The sequence below is a fragment of the Carassius auratus genome, chromosome 15 (genome assembly GCF_003368295.1).
Source record: "Carassius auratus strain Wakin chromosome 15, ASM336829v1, whole genome shotgun sequence".
In the NCBI taxonomy this organism is placed as follows: Eukaryota; Metazoa; Chordata; class Actinopteri; order Cypriniformes; family Cyprinidae; genus Carassius; species Carassius auratus.
This window is the reverse complement of record NC_039257.1, coordinates 8,693,379-8,718,288: the sequence shown is the minus strand read 5'-3', so window position 1 is coordinate 8,718,288 and position 24,910 is coordinate 8,693,379. Positions and strand designations below refer to the sequence as shown.

Genomic DNA, 24,910 nt, shown 5'->3' with positions numbered 1-24,910 from the left:
AGTGCAACCTTTATAGTGTCACTGATAGGAAATGGGTGTAGTGCAATAATGAGTTCCTAGGCAAGCGAACAGGACTGTGAAATAAAGTGCTACCAGAATTCCTTATTATGAAATTCGAATGATATGACAATTAGAGATTAGATTGTACAGAAACTGAAATCTACACAATAATACACACTTTAGGTAATGCTGATGTTGTTAACATTAATAATTTGAGAAAAGTATAACTATAATATAAAGTATAATATGAGCTAACCAATTGTAAGATTAAGGCCTAATCCCAATTCTACCCCTTAGCCCTTCCCCTTTCCCGCGTTCACGTGAAGGGGTTGGGGTGTCTCGATTCTCTTTTGGTTGGAGGGGTAGGGGAAGGGGAAGGGCCAGATAGCCCTTCAAATGAAGATTTTTCGGGACCACACTTCAAATGAAGGGGTAGGAATCATCTTGGCAACATGGCAGCTACAGCGAACAAAAAGACACGTAAATGTAAGATTTTTTGGCATAAATAAAGATTTTAACGAAAAGTAATCATTTGTTTTATGTTAAACTCAACTGTGAGTTCATATTAATGGTCATGTTAATCAAAGAAATGTTTGCAAAAAAAAAAATCGCTAATATTTGCTAACGTCATATTATTACAGACTGCATGATAGTGCCACAGCATATGTCTGATCAGGGCGATAACTGCTGTAGACTAATCCCCCCAATAATTAGAAATCGCTAAACCATTTTCTCAAATATTGCCTATTCGAGAGAGAGAGTGAGAGAGAGAGAGAAATGGAAGTTGCGTGTATTCGCATCTGTGAGTTTATCTTTTTAGAGTGAGTTTACTTAAAAACAGCGGTTGTATCCTCTCATCGCTGGAAAATATAATGTAGTGATTCAGTATTTAAATACAGTATGTAATAAAAGTCGTGGGGCAGCATTGACAAGTTTATTTTCTCCTGGATGTGTGAGCTGCGCGATTTCTGATATGTGTGTGTGTCAGTAAGCAGCTCATTAATACAGAACGATAATTAAAGGCTCTAATGCACACCAGTATATGTGTGTATTGTATGAGCTAGACAACGAATGATGGAGTGTGACGTCATAGTAGTGGTGTCCCAATCCTTAGGGGAATATTGTCTCTCTGTTTCAAGGGGTAGGGGAGGCTAGGCCAGAATCTGTGATTGCGATGTAGAGTTAATATCCAAACTGGTATGGTGACTGACTGCCACACATACTCATCAAAACATTAGATTCATCCACGCTAGAGCCGTGCCAGAGCACAACCCACAAAAGGAAGATAATTCTGCAAACAGCTGCAATTGCAGGTTAGGGTTAGGTTGCCAGAGATGCCAGAGAAGTGGAAAAAACTTTTCTTATATAAAGTTTCTTATATATATATATATATATATATATATATATATATATATATATATATATATATATATATATATATATATATATATATAGTGTTGGGCATAGATTCATTTTTTTATCTAGATTAATCTCACTGTGATTTTGAAATTAATCTAGATTAAAATGGCTCATTTGAATTGCTGTAGCGGGGTCAGCGGGGCCACGGTGAAGGTGGTTACAAGTGGGCCCTGTTTGAAATGGTTTAATTTGTATGTTCGTTTATTTTTATTTATTTGTGCTATTTACACAATGTTTTTTTTTTTTTTTTTTCAAGTTTGTAGGTGTCAACGTACAGAAACCAAATAATTAAACCTAAAATAGCATTGGATAGTCTTCAATGTAAAAATGAAATATACAATCAAACCTACATTTATTCAGACACCTTCAACATTTCTCACATTATTACAGTTTTGCTATATATATAAAAAATTATATATGGTGTCTGAGTAATTTTTGGTTTGACTTAAAACTACAAAGAAATTCAGTCAAGAGCAGTGAGTGATTTTCATTTTCATTTTCTTGGATTAACATTACAGCAGCCAGTATCTAAATTAGGCGCGGTCACTTTAAGAGACGATGAATGCATCCAATATAATACACATCCCATTTTTTCCCTCAACTGTTTACTTTCAATTAAGAAATAACTGACAGTTTTTTCGAGCATAATTTCCAAGGTGTATATTTTGACACATTTTGTATGTATTTGTGGGCACTACAGCAAAAATAAACAAATTCGATGTTCAAGTGTTTTGAGACGCCTTTCTCTGCGTGAGCCCTGAACACCAGAACACCGCGAGTACTGAATTGGGATCTTTCACATCTTTTTGTTTGTTCAAACTGCGATTTGTATTTGTTCGTTCAGTTGCAGGAGGGACTTTGAGGAGAACTTCGCAGAAGAGAGCTCGGTTCAGTGTCGCTGTCCGTGATACGCGACTCTCTCTCTCTCTATCGTGCGCACTGAACACAGTGTGCGAGTAACCAGCTACTTTCTTCAGCTTTTCCACGTCTTGTGTTTGGATGCTTTAATGTTTAAATTGACAAGCGGTGAGGCTTAAAAACATGTGAAAAAGATAATATTTCGTGACGATGCGCAGCAGTGGCCTGTCAACTGTCCTGAACATCTTTTTAGGCTGGCCTCAGCCAGTCGGTTATATAAAATATCAAGGTGAAAGGTGAAATGTGGCTAATACTTGCGTTTGCAAGACCCCGTAATCCTACTCATGCAAACATTCCACAGTTCTAATGACAGCCATGCAAATGTCCTCAAAACCCTCCCATAATCTCCATCTTAAGATTTCCGCTAGACCAACATGTGATACACAGCGGCGGCAGGTGTTGTTCAATGTCGGTACATGCACAGTCAGACAAACGACGTGCAGTTATCAAAGGCCAGAGTGTGCTTACAGTGGTGGAAAACTGCAGTTAAAGACTATGCAGCGCAGCGAGTCTGTGGAGTGCGCGTCATTGAAACAATCTGCTCAGTAATTAAAGAGGCAGGGTAGCGTTTCTGTTCCGTTCACTATTGGTCAAACTACTTTTTAATCATTACCTTCAACAATTCTGAAGACAAAAGACATTTAGGCACTTTAGAAATCCTGGGCAGGACTCATAAAGATCACATATGGTCACCCTAACTTGCTGTGTCCCAGCAGTGAACTCTGGAAGAAAAGAAAGGCTTTATGATGGATAGTATTATTATATACACTAAAAACACACTGAAAACCTACAGGCACACGCAAGCACACATACAGCCTCTCACCTTGCATTAGAGAAAGTGCTAGTTGTTAGCAGCCCAAAGCCTACAGACTCAGTGATTACAAGAGCCAGAGAAAGTGTTTTACTCACACCCGCACAGACGCTGAGTTGTGCCTTAATAGTTCAGAGGTCATAGACTAGACTAGAAGACATGTGGCCTGAGGCATGAGGACTTCTGGCCTCATTTTGTAACCAAAAACAAATAAGGTCCTCAAAATGACTGAAAATAATTAAACTGAAAAAAAAGAAAAAGATGGAACACAGTACTAGTAATAAAAAAAGCAAAAGAATACAATAGAACAAAAAAAAATATTTTTTTTTATGCAAGTCTAAAGAATTCAGTGTGGGATTTACTAATTTAAGAATCTGTTTAGATCTGCTGACTCTACATCCTGACATAACATCATATGACAAACTAAGGTGATCTACATTGTACTGGGCATTCAAGGGGAACATGATGGCATCTGTTTACTGATTAAATTCAATATAGTTTCCAGTGAGGGAGTTCTGCAAGTCTCTAATCTTCATACTGAGAGTTAACTACATGTAAATGGTTGTACATCTTTAGTTCTTGTGGCAAGGTGCAGCTCAAACCATTTGGGTACTGTTATCTTTAGGTTTGATGAAGCTCACAGTTGGGGGTTTATTTCCTGTATTGCCTTGAGACATTTTCTTTAAGTGGACACTTCTGGGAATATATGTTAGGTCAACACATTTAAAAACTGCCCACTGAATGCCTATAAAATAGAATAAAGATTCCTGCTGAAGATAACCAAAGCCCCTTTCACACTGCACGTCGGACCCGCAATATTTCCGGAACATTGCCGGTTCGCCTTCTGTGTGAAAGCAACTATGTCCCGGGATTGATTACCGAATTGAACCCGGGTCGGGGACCTAGTAACATTGCGGGGTTTGACCCGGGATTAGTGCTGTGTGAACAAAAGCCAGATCTAATTCTGTGTCGAAGTGATGACGCGCATTATCGCGCGACTCTTTTAACGGCTGTTTTGAAGGAAGATCAACGTTCGGGACGAAAACATATGTGCAAACTGTAATGAAGCAGAGATCAGTTTGTTCCTCACTTTCCGCGCTGACGCCGAGATCGTTTAATTGCTTCAGTGAAAGTATAACGTGCCTAGCGTTGTCGACTCGTACATTACACGTCACACGCTGATGTCACGTGTCGTTACGGGATCTTCAAGGGTTGTGTGTGAAAGCACGCACATATCCCGGGTCATCACTGGCAGTGTGAAAGTGCAAAATCTAGCGACCAGGGAACAATTGCAGGAACACTTTACCCATGTTTGCCGGAATGGCAGCGTGAAAGGGGCTCAAGAGTCTCCTGGTCTTGGCTTCTGAGTTTCCAACAGTTTTTTGAAAAAACAAAAAACGAAAATAATAATAATAATAAAAGTTTATAAAACTTTCAATTTAAATTAAAAGTATAAAAATAAAATATTTAAAATATTAAAACACAATCTAATAGTATAACCAATGTTACTAAATTAACTCCGCTAGCTATATGGACTAGAGCAGTGTTTCCCAATCCCAGAGATGTGGCTAATACTTGCGTTTGCAAGACCCCATAATCCTACTCATGCAAACATTCCACAGTTCTAATGACAGCCATGCAAATGTCCTCAAAACCCTCCCATAATCTCCATCTTAAGATTTCCGCTAGACCAACGCGTGACACACAGCACATGACATACTTAGCTGGAGTGATGTCCTGGCCAGGATTTCTATATTGCCTAAAATATCCAGGTGTTGGCTTTGTTTTCCTATTGACAAGCTCCCTGCAGTCCTCATACATTATTTGTATACTTATTTGCATTGCTTTGACCATTTTTTGTAGATTCTACCTTCTTGCATGCTCCAATTGGTTGGTTATGTACAATGTCTGCACGCTACTGGTCAAACTACTTTTTAAATCATTACCTTTAACAATTCTGAAGACAAAAAAACATTTAAGCATTTTATAAATCCTGGCCAGGACTTATAAAGATCACATATGGTCATCCTAACTTGCTGTGTCCCAGCAGTGAACGCTGAAAAAAGGGTTTATGACAGTATTATTATTTATACTAAAAACCTACAGGCACACGCAAGCACACACACAGCCTCACAGCTTGCATTAGAGAAAGTGCTAGTTGTTAGCAGCCCAAAGCCTACAGACTCTGTGATTACAAGAGCCAGAGAAAGTGTTTTACTCACACACGCACAGACGCTGAGTTGTGCCTTAATAGTTCAGAGGTCATAGACTAGACTAGAAGACATGTGGCCTGAGGCATGAGGACTTCTGGCCTCATTTTGTAACCACAGAACCAAGACATGACAGACAACATAATACAACACAGGACACACACAGAGGCATTCTAGGGCCCCTTGTTATAGGTTATCATTCTAGGCAGTGGGCAGCTAATGTGAACACCACACCCACGGCACGGGGAGCAATTGGGGGATCGGTGCCTTGCTCAACGGTCTTACCTCAGTCGTGGTATTGAGGGTGGGAGAGGGCAATGATCATCCACTCCCCCACCTACAATCACTGCAGGTCCCAAGATTCGAACCTGCTTCCTTTGGGTTACAAGTCAGACTTTCTAACCATTAGGCCGCGTGACTGCCCCCCCCCCCCCTTTTTTTTTAATCACCAAAAGTAACTTTTTCTGTTAGAATTACACTTCCATGAAAACATACATCACATGAAAGCTGAATATATAAGCTTTCCACTGATGTATGGTTTATTAGATTTGACAATATTTGGCCGAGATACAACTATTTGAATATCTGGAATCTCAATCTGTGAAAAAAAAAAAAAAAAACCTTGAACATGATCTTTATATCCTAATGATTTTTGGCATAAAAGAAAAATCGATAATCATGACCCATTTTTTTTTTTTGTCTATTGCTAAAAATGTTCCCCAGCAACTTAAGACTGGTTTTCAGGTCTAGAGTCACATATATCAAATATATATTTTTGGTAAATAAGGTTGCTATGAACACAGTGCCAGTAATAAAAGAAAAAGCAAAATAATATAACAGAATAAAAAATATAAACACATACAAACTGTGCTTTGTTTTGTTTATGTGAGTCTAAAGAATTCAGTGTGGGATTTACTAATTTAAGAATCTGTTTAGATCTGCTGATTCTACATCCTGACATAACATCATATGACAAACTAAGGTGATCTACATTGTACTGGGCATTCAAGGGGAACATGATGGCATCCGTTTACTGATTAAATTCAATATAGTTTCCAGTGAGGGAGTTCTGCAAGTCTCTAATCTTCATACTGAGAGTTAACTACATGTGAATGGTTATACATCTTTAGTTCTTGTGGCAAGGTGCAGCTCAAACCATTTGGGTACTGTTATCTTTAGGTTTGATGAAGCTCCCAGTTGGGGGTTTATTTCCTGTATTGCCTTGAGACGTTTTCTTTAAGTGGACACTTCTGGGGATATATGTTAGGTCAACACATTTAAAAACTGCCCACTGAATGCCTATAAAATACAAAGACTTTTGATGACTGCAGTGCCACGCAGCAAGTTCTCAAAAAAGATTCCTGCTGAAGATAACCAGGAGTCTCCTGGTCTTAGCTTCTGCGTTTCCAACAGTTTTGGTGCCATGAACCAGATAGAGCTTCTCACCTCACATCGTTCCAGACTGAATTCCAGATCCTTTTTTCAGCTCAACAACGATTTTACAGAATCAGAATTCTGAATGGTTTTGAAAGTGCTTTAAATAATTCAAAGTTTCAACATGTCAGCTAAGATGATCTGAAAGAGGGAGTTTTGAGAGTGTTAAAGAACATTGTTGGACCAAACATGAAAGTGAAAGAGCTTCATGAAGACAAAGTCATCTGAGTGAAACTGCACAAGAAATGGATTTCTAAGGAAACAGACTACACCAAAGACCCCATGACTGTTCTGGCTTTGTGGGAATTTAGTACTCTTAGGCTAAATGATTTTCTGTGTCATCATGTAGTTTATATGACATGTTACCACCCTTGTTGTTTATGTAGTTTTGAAAATAACTATTACACCTATCTAAATCTAGGACACAACACTGACGTTATATGTACATGTAATTATTTAAATTTACATTAATGGAAGATGGAGCTATGGATGTTTCAATCTGTATTACGTGAGTTATTAGAACTCTCAAATAGGGGACTGTGGGATTGGTTTCTTTAAGTGGTCTCTTCTAAGGCTATGTGTTAGGTCAACATCTTTACCAATTGCCCATTGAATGCCTATAAAATACAATGTATGCCTGCCTTAGTCAGACTGGACTGCAGCGCCACACAATGCATTCTCACTTAAGAAGCCTGCTGAAGATACCAAAGGGTCTCCTGGTTTTTGCTTCTAAGTTTCCAACAACGGCCTACTAGAGAAATTGAATAACCTAATGTAAAATAAAACAGCAATGTCTTCACTGTAAGAGCAGTGAGTAATTTTGAATGTGTCTTTTGTTGTTTGATTAATATTAAGCACAGAGTCGGCAGCAGGAATATAACCTGCTGTCACTTAAAAAACTACACCGATCCAATTTACTGTTACACAAGTGTTTTAATCCTCAACACTTTACATTCATTACATAACTGATAAGGGTTTACGTGAATAATTAAGAAGCACCGCATTTTGACATTTTTGTGTGTATTCGACCGTTTGGACGCTAAAAGATTACTTTAGATGTCCGTGTTGTGTTCCGCTGATGAGATGCCCTCGACGATTACATGTGATTAATTGCACAGTCCTAGTGACTACACTTTGATAACAACAACTGAAGTGTTCATTATCAACGAATGTGTGTGTTTGTATACAAGTTTGTATAAACGCAGACTATTCAAATTCCTTTCAACAGAGTCTGATCCGTTAAAAAAAAATGACAGTTATGACAAATATTTCGAACATGGACGATTCAGAGAATTTATCTGTTAGTGTGTATGCTGTAAGCAGCTGTGCACACTCTTGTAACTGTGCTCTTAACTGTAATTGGGCCGCTGGGCTTTACGAGGCTGCCATAAATTTGTCGCTCTCGTGCTAAAGACTATTATTATTTTGACTTAAGAACCTTCTGCAAGGACGCATTCACTCTCTCTCTGCCACACAGACACACAAATCCACACAACCTTACATACTTTTCTAATTGTTTTCCTTCAGGTGCTATCTTAAAAATGAATTACATTCACTTTGGCTTTTTCTATGCTTTACATACTTCTGTCCAACTTTGCAAGATAAAAAGGAGTGTTTCCCAAAACCGATATAATAGAAGTTTTGATTCATTAAGATTTTTATTTTTATTTTATTTTTTAAAATAAATGAATACCTTTTATTTACCAAGGACACATTAAATTAAATTAAAAGTTAAAGTAAAGATTTTTATAATGTTACAAAATTATATTAATTTAAGAAACCTGAAAAAACTGTACCATGTTTCAAGCAGGACTGTTTTCAGCACAGATAATAATACGATTTTTTTTTCTTTAGCTGCAAATCAATATACTAGAATGATTTCTTAAGGATCACGTGATACTGAAGACCGGAGTAAATGATACTGAAAATATTCAGGTTTTTTATTCTGGTTGTCAAGGCAGCCAATCGGAATTTAGCAGTCTCGTCTCTGATTGGGCATCAGATAAGCAAGCTAGTGAAACATTGCATGCGCAAAAGAGAAGGTCTGCACAAAATCCCAAAACTTATTTTAAATGCAAAATTGATTTTTGTGCACTCAAACATTTTCTCTACAATACTCAAAACGCAAAATATGATCTTTGGCGCACTGAATTGTGGCAGAGATGTAATCCCACAGTCAGCAGTCTTCCCCATTATTGTGGTTTCAAAGAAAAAGATACCCATAATTTATACTAAATATACTAACATGTAATGAATCTAGAATATATGAAAGTTTAACTTTTTGAAATAAGTTACGTAAAAAAAGTGTGTGTTTAAGTGTGTGTGTGTGTGTTTTACATATATGTGTGTACACACACACACACACACACACACACACACACACATATACCGTGGGTAGGGTTGGGTATCGATTGGGTTTTATACGATACCGGCGCTATTTCGATACTTTTAAAATGGTACCGTGCCTAAACGGTGCCTGAACCAATACTTCTATAAAAATAAATAAATAAAAAAAGCCTGAAATGAATAACATTAAAGAGCATTACAAATATTTAAAATAAATCCATAGCATGCACACACCTTGGATGCTATCATTTCCAAAGCTTTCCAAAGCAACAGAATGCCTAAGACTGAGACTTTTGCACAGTAGTATATGTATAAAGTACGTATCATTAAATTAAGTATACTTAAGTATAACTAATATATGCGTTCATATGTGTTAAGGGCTAGATTTCTCTGGAGGAAACAGCTGTGGGGTGATGAGCAGTGAACAGAGCGAAAACTTTAAAGTACGTAGATGAGAAAACCGATTGCTCCCTCGTGACCTTTGGTAAACTGTATTTATGACAAAGAACTGCACAGATGCAGATACAGATATTACAGATATACAGATATTCCACATACAGATATTCTAACAATCTATAGATAAAAACACACCTTGTGTCCTCTGTCTCTGTTTGAGTCCGCTCGCGGTCTGCAGATTGAAGAGCGCACTGAAAGACGGAGAGGAGACCGGTCTGCCACCGTTTTCATATGAAATTTAAGGGGACTGGCTCTGAGGCAATCGCAAATTTGTGTACAGTTTATGAAGCTAAATGCTATAGCCCTGCTAAAAAAGCCTAGCAACGCCCATGCGTCATGCGTCCTTGCGAAGAAACAAGACAAATATTTCAATCAATCGCTCAGGCATTTAAGAGGCACCGAAATTAGCTTTTTATTCGGTGCATACTGCATGCCGGTTCCATAGGCTTTGATTAGCTGAGAACGGCCCTGTATAAACTCACTCACTCACTCACTCACTCACTCACTCACTCACTCACTCTATATATATTAGTCAGAGCCAAAACAATAAGATGCCATGAATACTACTAATAATATAAATACTATTAATAATATACATAAAACAAATAAATAGAAAATACCTCCAATAGCCAATCAGAAGCTGTTGTTTCTAGTCAATTCTTTGTATTTTTGTACAAAGGGGGAGGGTGGGGGGGGTGACAACATCCAAAACTGACAGCATAATAACACTGCTGAAAGTGCACACCTGATGCACACGAGGTACACACCCTGTTACATTCCATTGTAAAACTGTGCTTAATCGAAGTGAAGCATTCGTGCCTCTGAAATACTCATTAACACATTGAATCTTTTTTTTTTTTTTTCTCGCTCTTCTGAAAACACGCAAAGAACTGTATTATGCCAACACCTGGATGGAGCTGCTCAGGTACAGACATGAACAGGCATGTATCACTGGCATGAAACTGGGTCAGTGTGCCAGTGTGAGCGTGAACATGATTGTGAGAAAACAGAATTAGATATACTCCGTTAATGAAAATTAAGAGCTCCAGTATCAGAGGAAGACTTCTCGTTTCGCCACACAAACAAATACACCGTGCGTCTCTAAACACAGCCTTCTGGGGACAGCTAGACAAGTGTGAAGTGCAGTCAGTCAGCACCTGAATTTTTTTTCAGGTGTTGAATGATGCCAAAATGAACATGATATTCTGTAGTGACTATGATGCCATAATGTCCACAAAGTCAAAATGATGTAATGGACTTACCCTCTCTCCTTTGGGGGGGAAACACTGGCAGACACTGCAGTCTCGCCCATCACACCTTTCTGTCTTGTCTCCCTAAAACACAGATATATAGCTTCAGAAACGGAGTTAAACAAACTCATACACATGTAGGCTCATAAACACTAAGCATTCAGGATGGAAACTCACTAATTATCTGTATCAATATATTTACATTTTTTTAAGAAGTCAACAGGTATATATGACCCTGGACCACAAAAACAGTCATAAGAGTAATTTTTTTTAAAATAAGTAAATAACAGTTATAAAATAATAAGTAAATAAAATGAATAAATAAGCTTTCCATTGATGCATGGCTTGTTAGGATATGACAAGATTTGGCTGAGATACAACAATTTCAAAATATAATCCAATTTAAGCTCTTAGCAATGCATATTACTAATCAAATATTTAGTTCTGATATATTTATGGTAGGAAATTTACAAAATATCTTCATGGAACATGATAATATCCTAATGGTTTTTGGGATCAACGAAAAATCAATCATTTTGACCCATAATTTGACCCGTGTTTATTGTTGGCTATTGCTACATATATATCTGTTCTACTTATAGCTGGTTTCGTGGCCCAGGGTTACATAAAATGTATACATTTTAAACATTTTTCAACACTAAATACATAAAAAAGAAGAAAAAAACTCAATATAGAAATTAATTACTTTCACGATTATTTCGTTTAATATTTGGAATTTTAACTATTCAATTTACTAAATGATTTAATTTATATTCATTTATTGTTTACCATTCCTTTATGAAAAAAAAAAAAAAAAATCAACATAAAATAAAACATCTCTATAATTTTTCTTACTTTGCTAAAAAACAACAACAAAAAAACTATTATTTTATTCAACCAGAGGTGGTATCATGAATAACCAAGTTTCATACAATGCAAAATAGAAATTTTATACCAACTTTTTCACATTGTGTATCGTACATGACAAATTGCCATGTTTTTGATAAGTATCAGTACATGCTATGCTTGTCTCGTCTACTCCAGGGTTTTTAAAAATATATTTCCATTGTTTGTACAGCAAACTAGACCAGACGATGAGAGATCCACAGACATACACGTGACCTAACAAGCACAATGGCAGGAATGTAAACACAAAGATAATGAAAGAGACACAAAGACAAAAAAGGAGATAGGAGGCACAGACTGAAATATGTGAGCACATTAAGTACAAGTGAAAGAGGAAGTTTAGGTCAGATGTGTTATGTCTGTTTGGAGGTAGTCAACCACGTAAAGAGAGGAAGCGAGAGAAAGAGTGATAAACTGTACTAGCAATCAGACGCCATTCTTTCATAAAAGCACACTTATCACGCACACATGCGCAGTGTCTAAACTGACTAATGAACATGTGATCCACAGAAAGGCACAAAATCACTTTATCAAACTTTCACACTTACTGTTCCCCTATGGTTTAATTAGCTTTCCAACGTACAGCATTGGACAGCTCAGTCCTTTGCTATATGCAAAAACGCATCTCTTCCTTGAGCTCTTTCTTGTAGCAGTTAATTATTTTAGTTTTCTTTGCACCAAAATGTATTCTTGTAGCCTCATAAAACTATGAATGAACTACTGTTGTCAAACTGACTAATTTTACTATGTCCTTATGTCCCTGAACATGTCAGTAGCTTTGCTGTCTATGTAGGGTCAGAAAGCTCCCAGATTTTATCAAAACTATCTTCATTTGTGATCCAAAGATGAACGAAAGTCTTATGAATTTGGAATGACATAAAGGTAAGTATCTAAACCATTTATTCCCAAATTTTTCTCAGACATGAAAATATCAAATAATGTGTCATTAGTAACCCCTTGAATGTATATGTGTGTGTGTGTGTGTATTTATATAAAACACTGAATAGGTATACAAAAAAAGAGTTCTTATTCCACCGTTCACTATTGTTGCCATCAACGTGCTTACTCATTCGATGGCCACTCCACACTCAACAAAACTGAATAATTGTGAATTCATATTTTAATACTAAACACCGTTAAGATAATGTACACCAAAAATCTTTGTCATATCTATATGTTAACATTTATTATTAGCCATTTGTTTTGGAGCTTTGATGCAGCCATCATCATCTCATGATGCAAACAGGAAGTAAACTACTTTGATCATGTGACAATTTGCACTAAACGTGAAACTGCACATATTTAATTGAGACCCTTTATTTTTTCCATATTTGCAGAACATGCACTAAATCACCAGTCAGTAATATTTTTAGAGCTTTATAAATGAAAACTTTTTTTACAGTCACTATTGTGTGCAGTGGGATTAAATGGATTAATGACAGATTGTTAATTTTTGGGGTGAACTATCCTTTTAATCTGTCACTTCTGGCCCAAAAGTGACATCATGTTGACATCCATAATAACTGTCTGGATATTCTGATGACACCCATTCATTGATGGGATGCGGAGTAAAAAGGAGAGAAGAGATTGCATTGAATCTTATTCCACAAAAAAGGAGGGCCAGTTAGTAGTGATTCTAAAAATCACACAATGTACTGAAATACTGATAAATTAGAATGATTTTTGAAGGATCATGTGACACTGAAGACTGGAATAATACTTCACAATATTAATGTTTTTTCAGTTTTACCGAGTCCAACATTTTGAACGGTAGCATGTATACTAGGGATGCACCGAAATTTCGGCCACCGAAAATTTTCGGCCGAAAATGGCCTTTTCGGTTTTCGGCCGATAGACTTTTATCACCGAAACAACACGGCCGAAATGTTGTAATGACGCAAACAGAAACCGCGACCTGCACGTGCACCTGCATAGCAAAGACCACGAGCTCCACGCGACATTCACTTATCATCAGTGAGAACATTCTCTCTCTTCGTATTCCTTTATTCGCAGCACTAAAGCGTCTCCTAACAAAGAGATTAACCCGAAGTGAAAACAAAGTGAAAACAAAGAAAAGTACAGTCTTATAGAGTCTGTTAGCACACGTCTCACTGAGATCTTGTCGGATCCTCTGCACTTCATCGCGAATGTGCTTGATCCGCGTTATAATGACCATTACTTGGATGCGGAAATAAGGCAGCGCGCACGAGAAATGATCCAGGCCGCGCTGGATGCGGAGAACCCGCGTGGAGACGGAGAAGCGCCAAGTGCAGGAGACAGATCAGAGCGCAGAAAAAAAGACTGATCTCTGCACCAGATGAGTGGCATGCACCCTCGTTGTCTGATATGTTCAGTGGAATTCTGCAAGAAAGTGCCTCAAATAATAATAATACGTTGGCTATTTTGTTCTTGCACACACAAACATATATACATACATAATATCAGATTGTAGCCATATTTATGCTAGATTTTCTGCTAGATTTCTGCTTTAATTTGATAAAAAATGTTTATTTATGCCCTGGCCCTATTTAAATACACTCTCTCAAATATTTCTCAAATGTCAGGCAGATGACAAGCTCAACTGCTCAACAGCTAGATGGTTGTCTGTCTAAAGTCCCCATCCCCAGAAGTGATAACAGTCTTGCCTACTGGAGAAGTAATGCACTTTCTAGTCCTACATAGAAAAATTTCAAATACACTTCACCTAAATGCACTTTGTTTTTATGAGAGAACTGTTCATTTTAAAACCTTTCTGCAGGCCAGTAGGCCTGTACATTATTATTAAATATACACATGAGTGGGATACATTTTTAGTTTGAATTTTATTTTATACTGTGCATTGTTGCAATGTGCTTAATAAATATTTACATCATTTGTAATTATGTATTTTTATGTTTTTTTTTTTTTTTTTTATTAAGTTATGTAATTGTAATTATCTTTGAAACTTTAATATTAATTTATGCAATTGCAATGTCTTAATTTTAGTAAAGTTAGTACACGGTCATAGCAATAAATGCAATGGTACTAATAATTGGCATAATTTATTTCGGTGTTTCGGTTTTCGGCCTTGGTTTTCTCTTTTTCGGTTTTCGGTTTCGGCCAAGAATTTTCATTTCGGTGCATCCCTAATGTATACCATATATACATATGCAACACATATTTAATAGCAGCTGTTATAGAAGGGCTGTGACCTGTGGGGTTTTAAGTGCTGGTGATGACATCAGTTCAGGGACTGATATCATGCGTTCTGACTGGCTGTTGTGCATAACTGCACGCTTCACTCCAAGTCAATCAGATGTACAAGACAGAGTTGGTACGATGGTTGCTGCATGACTGAAAGTCACGCTTCCCCTATTCCCTCACTTCTTCTGTATTGCTCCCTCCTTTTTCCATTCCTTTTTTCCCTCATCTTAGCTGTACTGTGCATTATCCCATCACCATCACAAACTTAAGGTATATGAGATTGAGTTACACCTGATCCTGGCTTATTTACACTTGATGATGTTAAATTGGAGTTTGGTTTTGTCTTAAAGCATCAAGTTATGATCTGAGTCTTGGTCTTCAACATCAAAGTATGTAACAATGTAACAATACCATTTAAAAAAATCAGCATAACAATATCTTTGGAAGTATGCAAGTAGTCTTAGGATTTAAGCCATAAAGGCACTTTCAAAAACTGCACTTATCAGCAAATTCTTTAAATATGGCCATTTTGAGAGAATAAAAATTGCGTGTGTGAATTATCTGTTCGTCTCTGTTAAGTTACTTCAAGAAACACCTCGTTGCAGCGGAGTTATTTCTCAAAGCTTTTCTATTATAATAAAAGGCTAGGGATAGTGTTGACAACATTTGTGCTCGCACTTCTTGAAATGGTCGCAGTTTTCATAATTTTTGTGACACATGCAAGTCTGCTCACCGACAGCCAGTTTAGTTTACCTTTTTTAGTTTTCAAAAAGCTTGTTATCTTTGCTGTTTATCTCACGTTACGCCATGGAGGCTTTCTTTCTTTATTTTCTTTTATTTATTTGATTCCTCAATGTTCGCTAAACATTCTATAATTTATTATTCGGTGTATATAATAGCATGTGGAGCCATGCCTTATCTTACTCGTTTTTGTTAATAAAAATTATCTAGTTTGTCATTATAGCCCACTGTTTTATTGTTGTTGTGCTTTTTTATTAAGGCTAAACCAATGAATCTATCTTTGTTTTAGTGTTAAAAAGTGTATATAAGCAAAACAGACAATTATCTTGAATCCGAAGTGAAAGCATCCAAAGTCTGGCTTATAACACAGCAAAGGAGGAATCCCCGGGAGAAGCATCACTTAATTTGGCCAAAGAAAACTTGTTAAAATCAAAATTTTTCTATATTAATTTGTGCATTTTTCAAATGTTCTAATTTCAATTTTGGTTTTCAGAGTAGCTTTTAAAAATACAATAACTGTTCATTTTTCTTTTTTTTTTCGTCATGGTTAAAAAAGGATGGATGCAAAAATACACGGACCCTTAATATTTCTTGTTTTTTGAATTGTTGTTTTAAATCAATATCACATTGGAAACTCCCTTGATAAATCAATAAAAGCAGCCACTCTCTATAGTTTATCGCAATCTCACAAAGTTTCATTGTAATCAATACACATGAAAAAAGACTCTCTCCTGAAATTTTTTTTATAAATATATGCACATATCCTCCAAAAAGTTTAAGAAATGGTTACAGCTTTGGTAAAATCTTTCTGTATCTTCCCCACCCATCTGCCTCCCCTACCTGTAAGCCCGCCCGCTTTACTTTGCACCTCCGACAGGATGTTGACCAGACATAACTCTCTGGGCTAAATTAGTAATGTTGGCCTATGCATTGGGCAGGACAAACTAATTATGTCATATGCATTGCAACCCACATAACTACCAGTTGAACATTTGGACACAGCTGCTTGTTTTTTACATTTAACAATAACAGCAAAAATCAATCCAAAGTAGGAAATTGGAACATAAGGAAACAGAGGTTAAATATAGGTGGAACATAAGGTCTAGAGGTCGGCAAATGTTTAACAAAACAAACCCAGCTTATTTAAACCATTTTTATTTGTCTGCTCTAATTCTTAGCTTGTTAAGCCTTTAGATTAAAAGCTTTGAAAGTTCAAGTGAAACAAACTCAAATGTGTCAAACTTTTGACTGGTACTGTAAATTGTCAGGTTAAAAAGTTACTCCATGCAACGAGTCAGAAAATGTACGCATGTCAGTCATCTAAATGAGGGACAGGATGTGTGAATGTGTATGTGCGGGTATGTGTTTCTGATAACTTTAACTGTGTGTGTTCGTGTGTGTGTGAGGAAGCACCTGCTTTGTGACACCTGGTCATTTTTGTTCAGGTTTACAACTTGCCCCTGACCCCCTTTACACAGAATCAGACAGAACGCCTAAGGGCAAAATCATCTGTGCAGGAACCTGCATCTGTGCCTTCAGTACACGCTCACTTTTATGCTATTTCATAACTTCTTAAAAATTCTGTCATTACTTACCCAACCTCATGTTGTTTCAAACCTGTATGGCTTTCTATCTTGTAGAAATCTAAATCTAAATGTAGAAGCTTGATTCAAGAACCAATAGTTATTTGCACTCAATGACCTGGTCTAAGCAGCACAACAGAAGAAAAGATTAGTTAACAGTGATTATTCAGGTAAATCCCCCCCAGAAAAGCCACTGTGTGAATTTCTATGGTGCTTTCACATACTGTTTAAAGCTTAAAAACATTAGTATTATTTGCATAAATACATGCAGCACAAAAGCAAATAAATGTAATTTAGTTGTTTACATTAGAAATATGTCTGCATTCCTCTTCTCTTACGTAAAAGCAAGGACAGGCATTGATGCAGACGATGTTTTCTTATCTTCTCAGTGATTATACCTCACTATCTATCTTTTTGGCTCTCATTCCCTCCTCATTTTCCTCTGTTCAATGCTAGTGAAGGCATGATGGCAATCTCCATCCACCTGCCCTCATAAGTAATGTTCTGTATCCATCTGTGCCTTGGCATTCTATCAGCTCAGAGACGATGCCTGAAAGAGGCCTTATGGACAGACAAGACAAGCTAAAGTACACAAACATCAAACACCAGGCAGGAAAGCACATACAAACAATAACTCCACGTGAAACATCTAAATATCAGAAATCCTGCCACTGTTCATCAGCAACCCCCATTTTTTAAAGGGTGGCTGGGGATGAAAGATCTTTAACCTTTTACATAGATATCTGGATCCCTTATGCCATCATAGCCCCGTTGGATCATATGACACTTGACTTCAAAGGCCGTTCAAGGCCGGTGAAATCAAAAGATGAGTGCATATAAAACATTGCTTCACTTGTTAAGATTTTTTGTTTTGCATCAACATTGCTCAGTAAATTTTGCAACTGAAATCTTCCATTCATTTACAGAACCCCAAAAGGAACATAGTGATTGTAAAAAAATAAGCTGGGAGGAAAGTTATTTCAATGCTTTTGTGTTGTCTTGCAAAAGTACTCTGTTTCCCCAAGAACTTTTGCACTCATTCATAATAATACTACATTCCTCTGAGAAACTGGCTAGCAAAACTTTTGCGTTTTCCCTCCCAGGCTTTGCATTTACTCCCAAAACTTTTGTGACGGATATAATGAGAGAAAAAAAAATGTCAGTGTTCTTGTAAGCGAATTTTGGAGACAATGCAAAGATTCTCAGGAAGATGCAACAATTCTGTGAGAGAACTCAATTGGGTAACACTTTAGAATACTGTTTCTTACTTACTACATAACTTTTACAGAACCCCAAAAGGAACATAGTGATTGTAAAAAAATAAGATGGGAGGAAAGTTATTTCAATGCTTTTGTGTTGTCTTGCAAAAGTACTCTGTTTCCCCAAGAACTTTTGCACTCATTCATAATAATACTACATTCCTCTGAGAAACTGGCTAGCAAAACTTTTGCGTTTTCCCTCCCAGGCTTTGCATTTACTCCCAAAACTTTTGTGACGGATATAATGAGAGAAAAAAAAATGTCAGTGTTCTTGTAAGCGAATTTTGGAGACAATGCAAAGATTCTCAGGAAGATGCAACAATTCTGTGAGAGAACTCAATTGGGTAACACTTTAGAATACTGTTTCTTACTTACTACATAACTAATAAGGAATTATTGAAGAACTAACAGGTGATTATTCATTAACACTTAACTCACTACTGCTAACTACTAAGGAAGATGTGTTAATTAATCAGTATGTAATATAATTTTATGATTATGTTAAGTAACAGTTAGCTAATCAATAACTAATGTATTCTGTCATATCTCCTGATGAACTACTATTAATTATCTACTAGTTAGGGTTCAAGAAACATAACTATGAAGTAACTACTAATGAACAGTTTTCCACAATTACATTGAATTGTGACCCTTTCATATAAATGTTATTAGCAATAGTAGTAGTAGTAGTATGAAAATGCAATATTAATAAATGCAATATATTTTATAGAGGTTTTGCCTATGTAGTAAATTGTTTTGTGAGTGTGTTTTGTAAGAAATCAGCTTCCAATAGGAACCCCACCATGACTCCAGTGCCTTGCGATAACTTACCTTAGTTTTTATATTTTATATACAGTACTGTATGTGTGCCTCCTCAGGATATACCACATTATCATTAATTATATTTCTGTATGTAAGGCAAAGCCTCAGGAAAAGTGAAAATACAGGTATCCAATTTGTAATTAATGAAGAATTATAAAATAATTATGCAGGACTTATTTTGAACCTGAAACATTAGGCCTATTCTAAAGTGAAAATATTGGGAACCCATTAGTAATTAATAAAGAATTATCAGATAATTCCTTAAGAATTACCTAGAATCTGAAAGAGTATTCTAAAGTGAAAACATAGGGAACCCATTAGTAATTAATAATTAATTATCAAATAATTATGCAGGACTTATTTTGAACCTGAAACATTAGGCCTATTCTAAAGTGAAAATATTGGGAACCCATTAGTAATTAATAATTTTTTTTTAGATAATTCCTCAATAATTACTTAGAATTTGAAACAGTATTCTAAAGTGAAAACATAGTGAACCCATTAGTAATTAATAATTAATTATCACATAATTCTGCAGGACTTATTTTGAACCTGAAACATTAAGCCTATTCTACAGTGGAAATGTTGGGAACCCATTAGTAATTAATAAAAAATTATTAGCTAATTCCTCAATAATTACTTAGAATTTGAAACAGTATTCTAAAGTGAAAACATAGTGAACCCATTGGTAATTAATAATTAATTATCAAATAATTATGCAGGACTCATTTTGAACCTGAAACATTAGGCCTATTCTAAAGTGAAAATGTTGGGAACCCATTAGTAATTAACAAAGAATTATCAGATAATTCCTGAATAATTACTTAGAATCTGAAACAGTATTCTAAAGTGAAAATATAGGGAACCCATTAGTAATTAATAATTAATGATCAAATAATTCTGAAGGACTTATTTTGAACCTGAAACATTAGGCCTATTCTAAAGTGAAAATGTTGAGAACCCGTTAGTAATTAATAAAGAATTATTCAGCTGTGCAACGTGATTTCATGAGAATACGTGTGTATTTTTACATTAAATGTGGTTCTACAACACGTACATTTACTTACATTTTCATGCACATAAAAACGTACAACCTTGACGTATTTATAGCAGTAAAACTTACAAATACTTACGTGTTAGCAGCTAAAAAAAACGTAAATAATCTAACGTAAAGTGTGAATGTATATGAATTCCAATGTATTAATATTAAAATCGTTGCTTTAATGATTTAAATCTGTTGTATTTGTCATATACATGTTTTTAGTGAATTTATTGAAAGCAGTTTACTCATCTACTTAATAGGAAGTAACATTTCTGTGCATGCTGCAAACTCGTTTCGGGGATTACATAATGTTAAACAAGACTACACTTTGAAACCTTAAAATGAATACAATTTATGTAATTGTTTAACCATTTTGTAATATTTTGCTGTGCGGTTTTCTCCTATCCAATGACTGGCATTACAACCATAGATACACAAAAGCACAGCATAAAATTACAAATCACATCCATTTTATTTGTTTGCTGTACTCCATATCTTTAGAATCCAGATGTTTGCAAGGAACATATCCAAATTCAGCCCTTTATCAATCGATCTTCATCTTCATTCTCAGCAACAGCGACCGTCACAGTCAAATCCCGCGCTCGTTATGATTCGAATTTGAAAATAGCGCCAGTGAGCCATCCATAGACAGTAAAAGAAAGGCGCCACCCTCGAGAAACGTTACGACATGGTTTACGGCACTGATATCGAACGCTCATTGGTTCTCACCTAATTCGTCAAAGATTGCGACATGCCGTGTTTCAGTTGATAGACATTTTAAATCAGTACTGCGCCAGTGTGCCTTCAGAGAAGACAGATTCATAATTTCACAGATTAATAAATTAAATTCTGCTCTGTACCCTATAAAAACGATTACCTCCAGAGAGGACTGCGACTGGAACTCATTATCATTTGAACTACTTTTGGTACCACTTTTGATATTTTCGCAAAAAATAAATGATTAATCTTACGTTTGTTTGTCTGTTATTTGTTTATTTATAACAGTAGCATTGTTAGTTTTAAGAAATGCTTATGGGTAGGTGTAGGATTAACGTTAGTGGCTCAAAATAACGTTTTAATGTTATATTTTTACTAAAATTGTGTTTTATTATGTTTTATTCTTTTAACATGCTGTATAAAATGGGTAGCTTTAGGTTTGGGTGGGGTTTAGGGATCTTACATTTATCAAAAAAAATTATAAAAAGGGAAAATATACATAAATATATATTTTTTTAAATCTGATACGCATTGAAAAGCAGCTTCATGAGCAAATTTCTATGGATAACTGACTGGTCAGAGAAGGCGTTCTATCTGTACGTATTTGAGGTTGTTTTTACGTAAATTTAGTTACGTTTCGAACCTGTAATTAAGTCCAGATAATTTAGCAGGACTTCTAAATTGAACCTATCAGTAAATAATAATAAACTACATAATTTTGACTAAAAACAAGCTATAAAAGTAATCATAATTTTTGTAAAATACTCTCATCTGTTTATTTCAGATGAGAACATTTCTTAATAGAGCATATTTTATTCAATTTTAACATGTATACTGCCCACATTTTAACTAATTTAACAAACATTTCATAATCAAAAGTTAAACATTTAGAAGCAAACAAAATCCATATTTCATTTCTATTATAGGCTAATAAGTGGGCTGTAACAAAGTTGCTACTATATCTGTACATCTGTTTTTTTGCTTATAACTGTTCAGTAGTAGTTATTTCATAGTTATTTTTCTTGAACCTTAACTAGTAGATAATTAATAGTAGTTCTTCAGGAGGTATCACAGAATATATTAGTTACTGATTAGCTAGCTGTTACTTAACATAATCATAAAATTATACTACATACTGATTAGTTAACACATCTTTCTTAGTAGTTAACAGTAGTGAGTTAAGTGTTAATTAATAATCACCTGTTAGTTCTTCAATAATTCCTTATTAGTTATGTAGTAAGTAAGAAACAGTATTCTAAAGTGTTACCCTCAATTGTTTTGCAAAAGAACACAACATTTCTGGAGGAATACACTATTTATGCACTCTGTATTCCAATAAGGATCCAAATGTTTGGGAGTTTCCAGTGACAGTGAAAAGTTCCCTATGCAGATTTTGGTTATGCAAATTCACTGTGTTGGCCAACAAAAAGCTGCTTAGTTTCAGACAACTTCCGTTTGAGCAGCGTTTTACTGCACAATTGTCAAAGGACTTATGGGGCCCTATTTTAATGATCTAAGCGCATGGTCTAAAGAGCACAGCGCAGGTGCACTCAGGGTGTGTCCGGATCCACTTTTGATAGTTTAACAGTCAGCACATCCGGGCACATGAGCTTAATGGGTGACCCCTATTCTCTTAATAAGTAATGGGTGTCTTTTGGGCGTAACGTGCAATAAACCAATCAGAGTCTCATCTCACATCTCCTTTAAAAGCCAGTTGTGCTCGTGCCATGGCAGGTTCGTTATTTAAATGGCGGAATGTAATTTTTCACTTTTAAAATTTTTGCATTCTCCTTTGTGTGTAATAAGAAAAGTGTACTTGAAATTTTGTGCCGGTCCCAATCAATTGACTCGACTTATAATCGTAACTACCTTTCTCACCCCTAGTGACAGGACTGTTAAAGATATTTACTCATTATTTACTGACCCTCATGTAAATCAAAACTTTTCTGATTTTATTTCTTCTCCAAAACAATGTTGGCATCCACACAGTTTTAGTGTCCACTGACTTTCAATGCGAAAAAAACAAACAACACAAACATTTCTCAGCCTATCTCTTTTTTGTGTTCCGCAAAAAAAGACAGACATGAAGATGGGTAAATGATGACAGTTTTAATCTCTTCATCATGTTGCTAAGCTAATGATGCAATACTCTAATAAACATATGCATATGCAAATACATCTTTTACCACATCTATCTGAATTATTTAGGGGGAAAAGACATTTACAGGTTCAACCAGCAGTCTCATCTTAACATTCTGAAACCATTAAGACAACTTTATGAACATAATAGAAGATAATACTCACCCCCAAAGCTGTGTGTATCGTCATAAGTGCCAATAAAAGCCTCCTGCTGGAAAATAAATGAATGAGACATTCTGAGTAAGACATTAGTAATCATTATGGCCCTGTCCCAAATGGCAACTTAAAGCCTTGCGGTCTTCCTCCGAGTCCACACTTTTCATGATATAATGCCACTTTGAATGAGAGATAGAAGTCTGCTGTGAAGCAGAAGTGCGGATCGAGGGCGCATGGCAGCCGCAAAAGGGGCGCTCGTGAGCATCCTTCTGGATGTAAACATGATGAATGGGACACTCTAACGTCTCGTGGACTTAACGGACACGTGCACGCAGTGACCGCAAGTGCACATGAAGTTTTTCATTTGGGACAGGGCCTATGAATAAGTTAGGTAACTCTTTCAGGAACATATAAAGTAACATTAAAATGTGTGGGGTTCTTTAGAGGTGCCATAGAATGCAAAAATCTGTTTTATAAGGTGTTTGAACAAAGTTGCATGGCCGCAGTGTGTGAAAACAACCAGGCTGTAATGGTAAAAATCCACCTACTCATTGTATTATAATTTCAATAAATCATAAACAGTCTATCCACACTAGCAGTTCCAAATTTCTCACTGCTATGACAGTGGTTTAGCCGATTTTCTAGGTATATGGGAAACATACGTTCAGCCCAAAATAAGAAATTTAGGTGTAATTTTTGACTCTGCTCCTATGTTTGACCATGAGGTAAAAAATGTGGTAAAAATTTTTTTTATCAGTTAAGGACTATTGCGAAAATGAAATCTTTTTTGTCTGTTCCTGATCTGGAAACAGTGATTCACGCATTCATCTCTACACGCTTGGATTACTGTAATGCTCTATATGTAGGAATTAAATTAGTCAATCTCTTATCTCAAGATTGCAGCTGGTTCAAAACGCTGCAGCAAGGCTCCTGACTGGTATTAAGAAAAGGGAGCATATTACACCTGTTTTGAAAAGGCTTCATTGGCTCCCTGTGAAATATCGGATACAGTATAAGGTTTTGTTATATGCTTATAAAGCTGTTCACGAGTTGGCCCCGGAATATATCAAGGATTTGGTGCTCATGAACTCTGGTAGATCTCAAAGGTCCTTTAATTGTTTACTGCTCTTTGTTCCAAGAACTCGTCTTAAAACTAAAGGGGATCGAGCTTTCTCAGTCGTTGGACCTAGACTGTTGAATGCTCTTCCCCATGATATAAGATCTGCACCGTCAGCTGATGTTTTTAAAACTCGTGTGAAAACGTATTTGTATACTGTTTCTTTTAATTCTTGACTTTGTCATTCCATTTTTTTTTTTTATGTTTCCTTGCTTTTAGATGTACAGTCCTTTGGTCTACAATGTAGAAGAAAGGGCTAAAGACTTTTGGGAGTTATGAAGGATGCAGTACTACTCTATAGGTACTCAAGATTTACAGGATATTGAGTGAAAACGAGCATTTCACCCCCCCTTTAAATTCAAGTTCACATAAACTCTTCTCTCTGCTGCGGCTGTCTGTCA

General features: G+C 36.1%; 1 protein-coding gene across 3 annotated transcripts in view; it reads right to left on the bottom strand.

Moving 5' to 3' along the window:
- col4a4 (collagen, type IV, alpha 4) overlaps positions 1-24,910 on the bottom strand; it is a 58,834-nt gene that overhangs the window by 25,572 nt on the left and 8,352 nt on the right. For 2 of the 3 annotated variants that reach the window (XM_026282095.1, XM_026282093.1), the window contains exons 3-4: positions 23,402-23,447; positions 10,857-10,928 (exon numbers count right to left, since the gene is read on the bottom strand). In XM_026282095.1, the coding sequence (XP_026137880.1) occupies positions 10,857-10,928; positions 23,402-23,447 (118 nt within the window). The remainder of the gene's footprint in view (positions 1-10,856; positions 10,929-23,401; positions 23,448-24,910) is intronic. The other variant, XM_026282094.1, reaches the window with a different exon arrangement.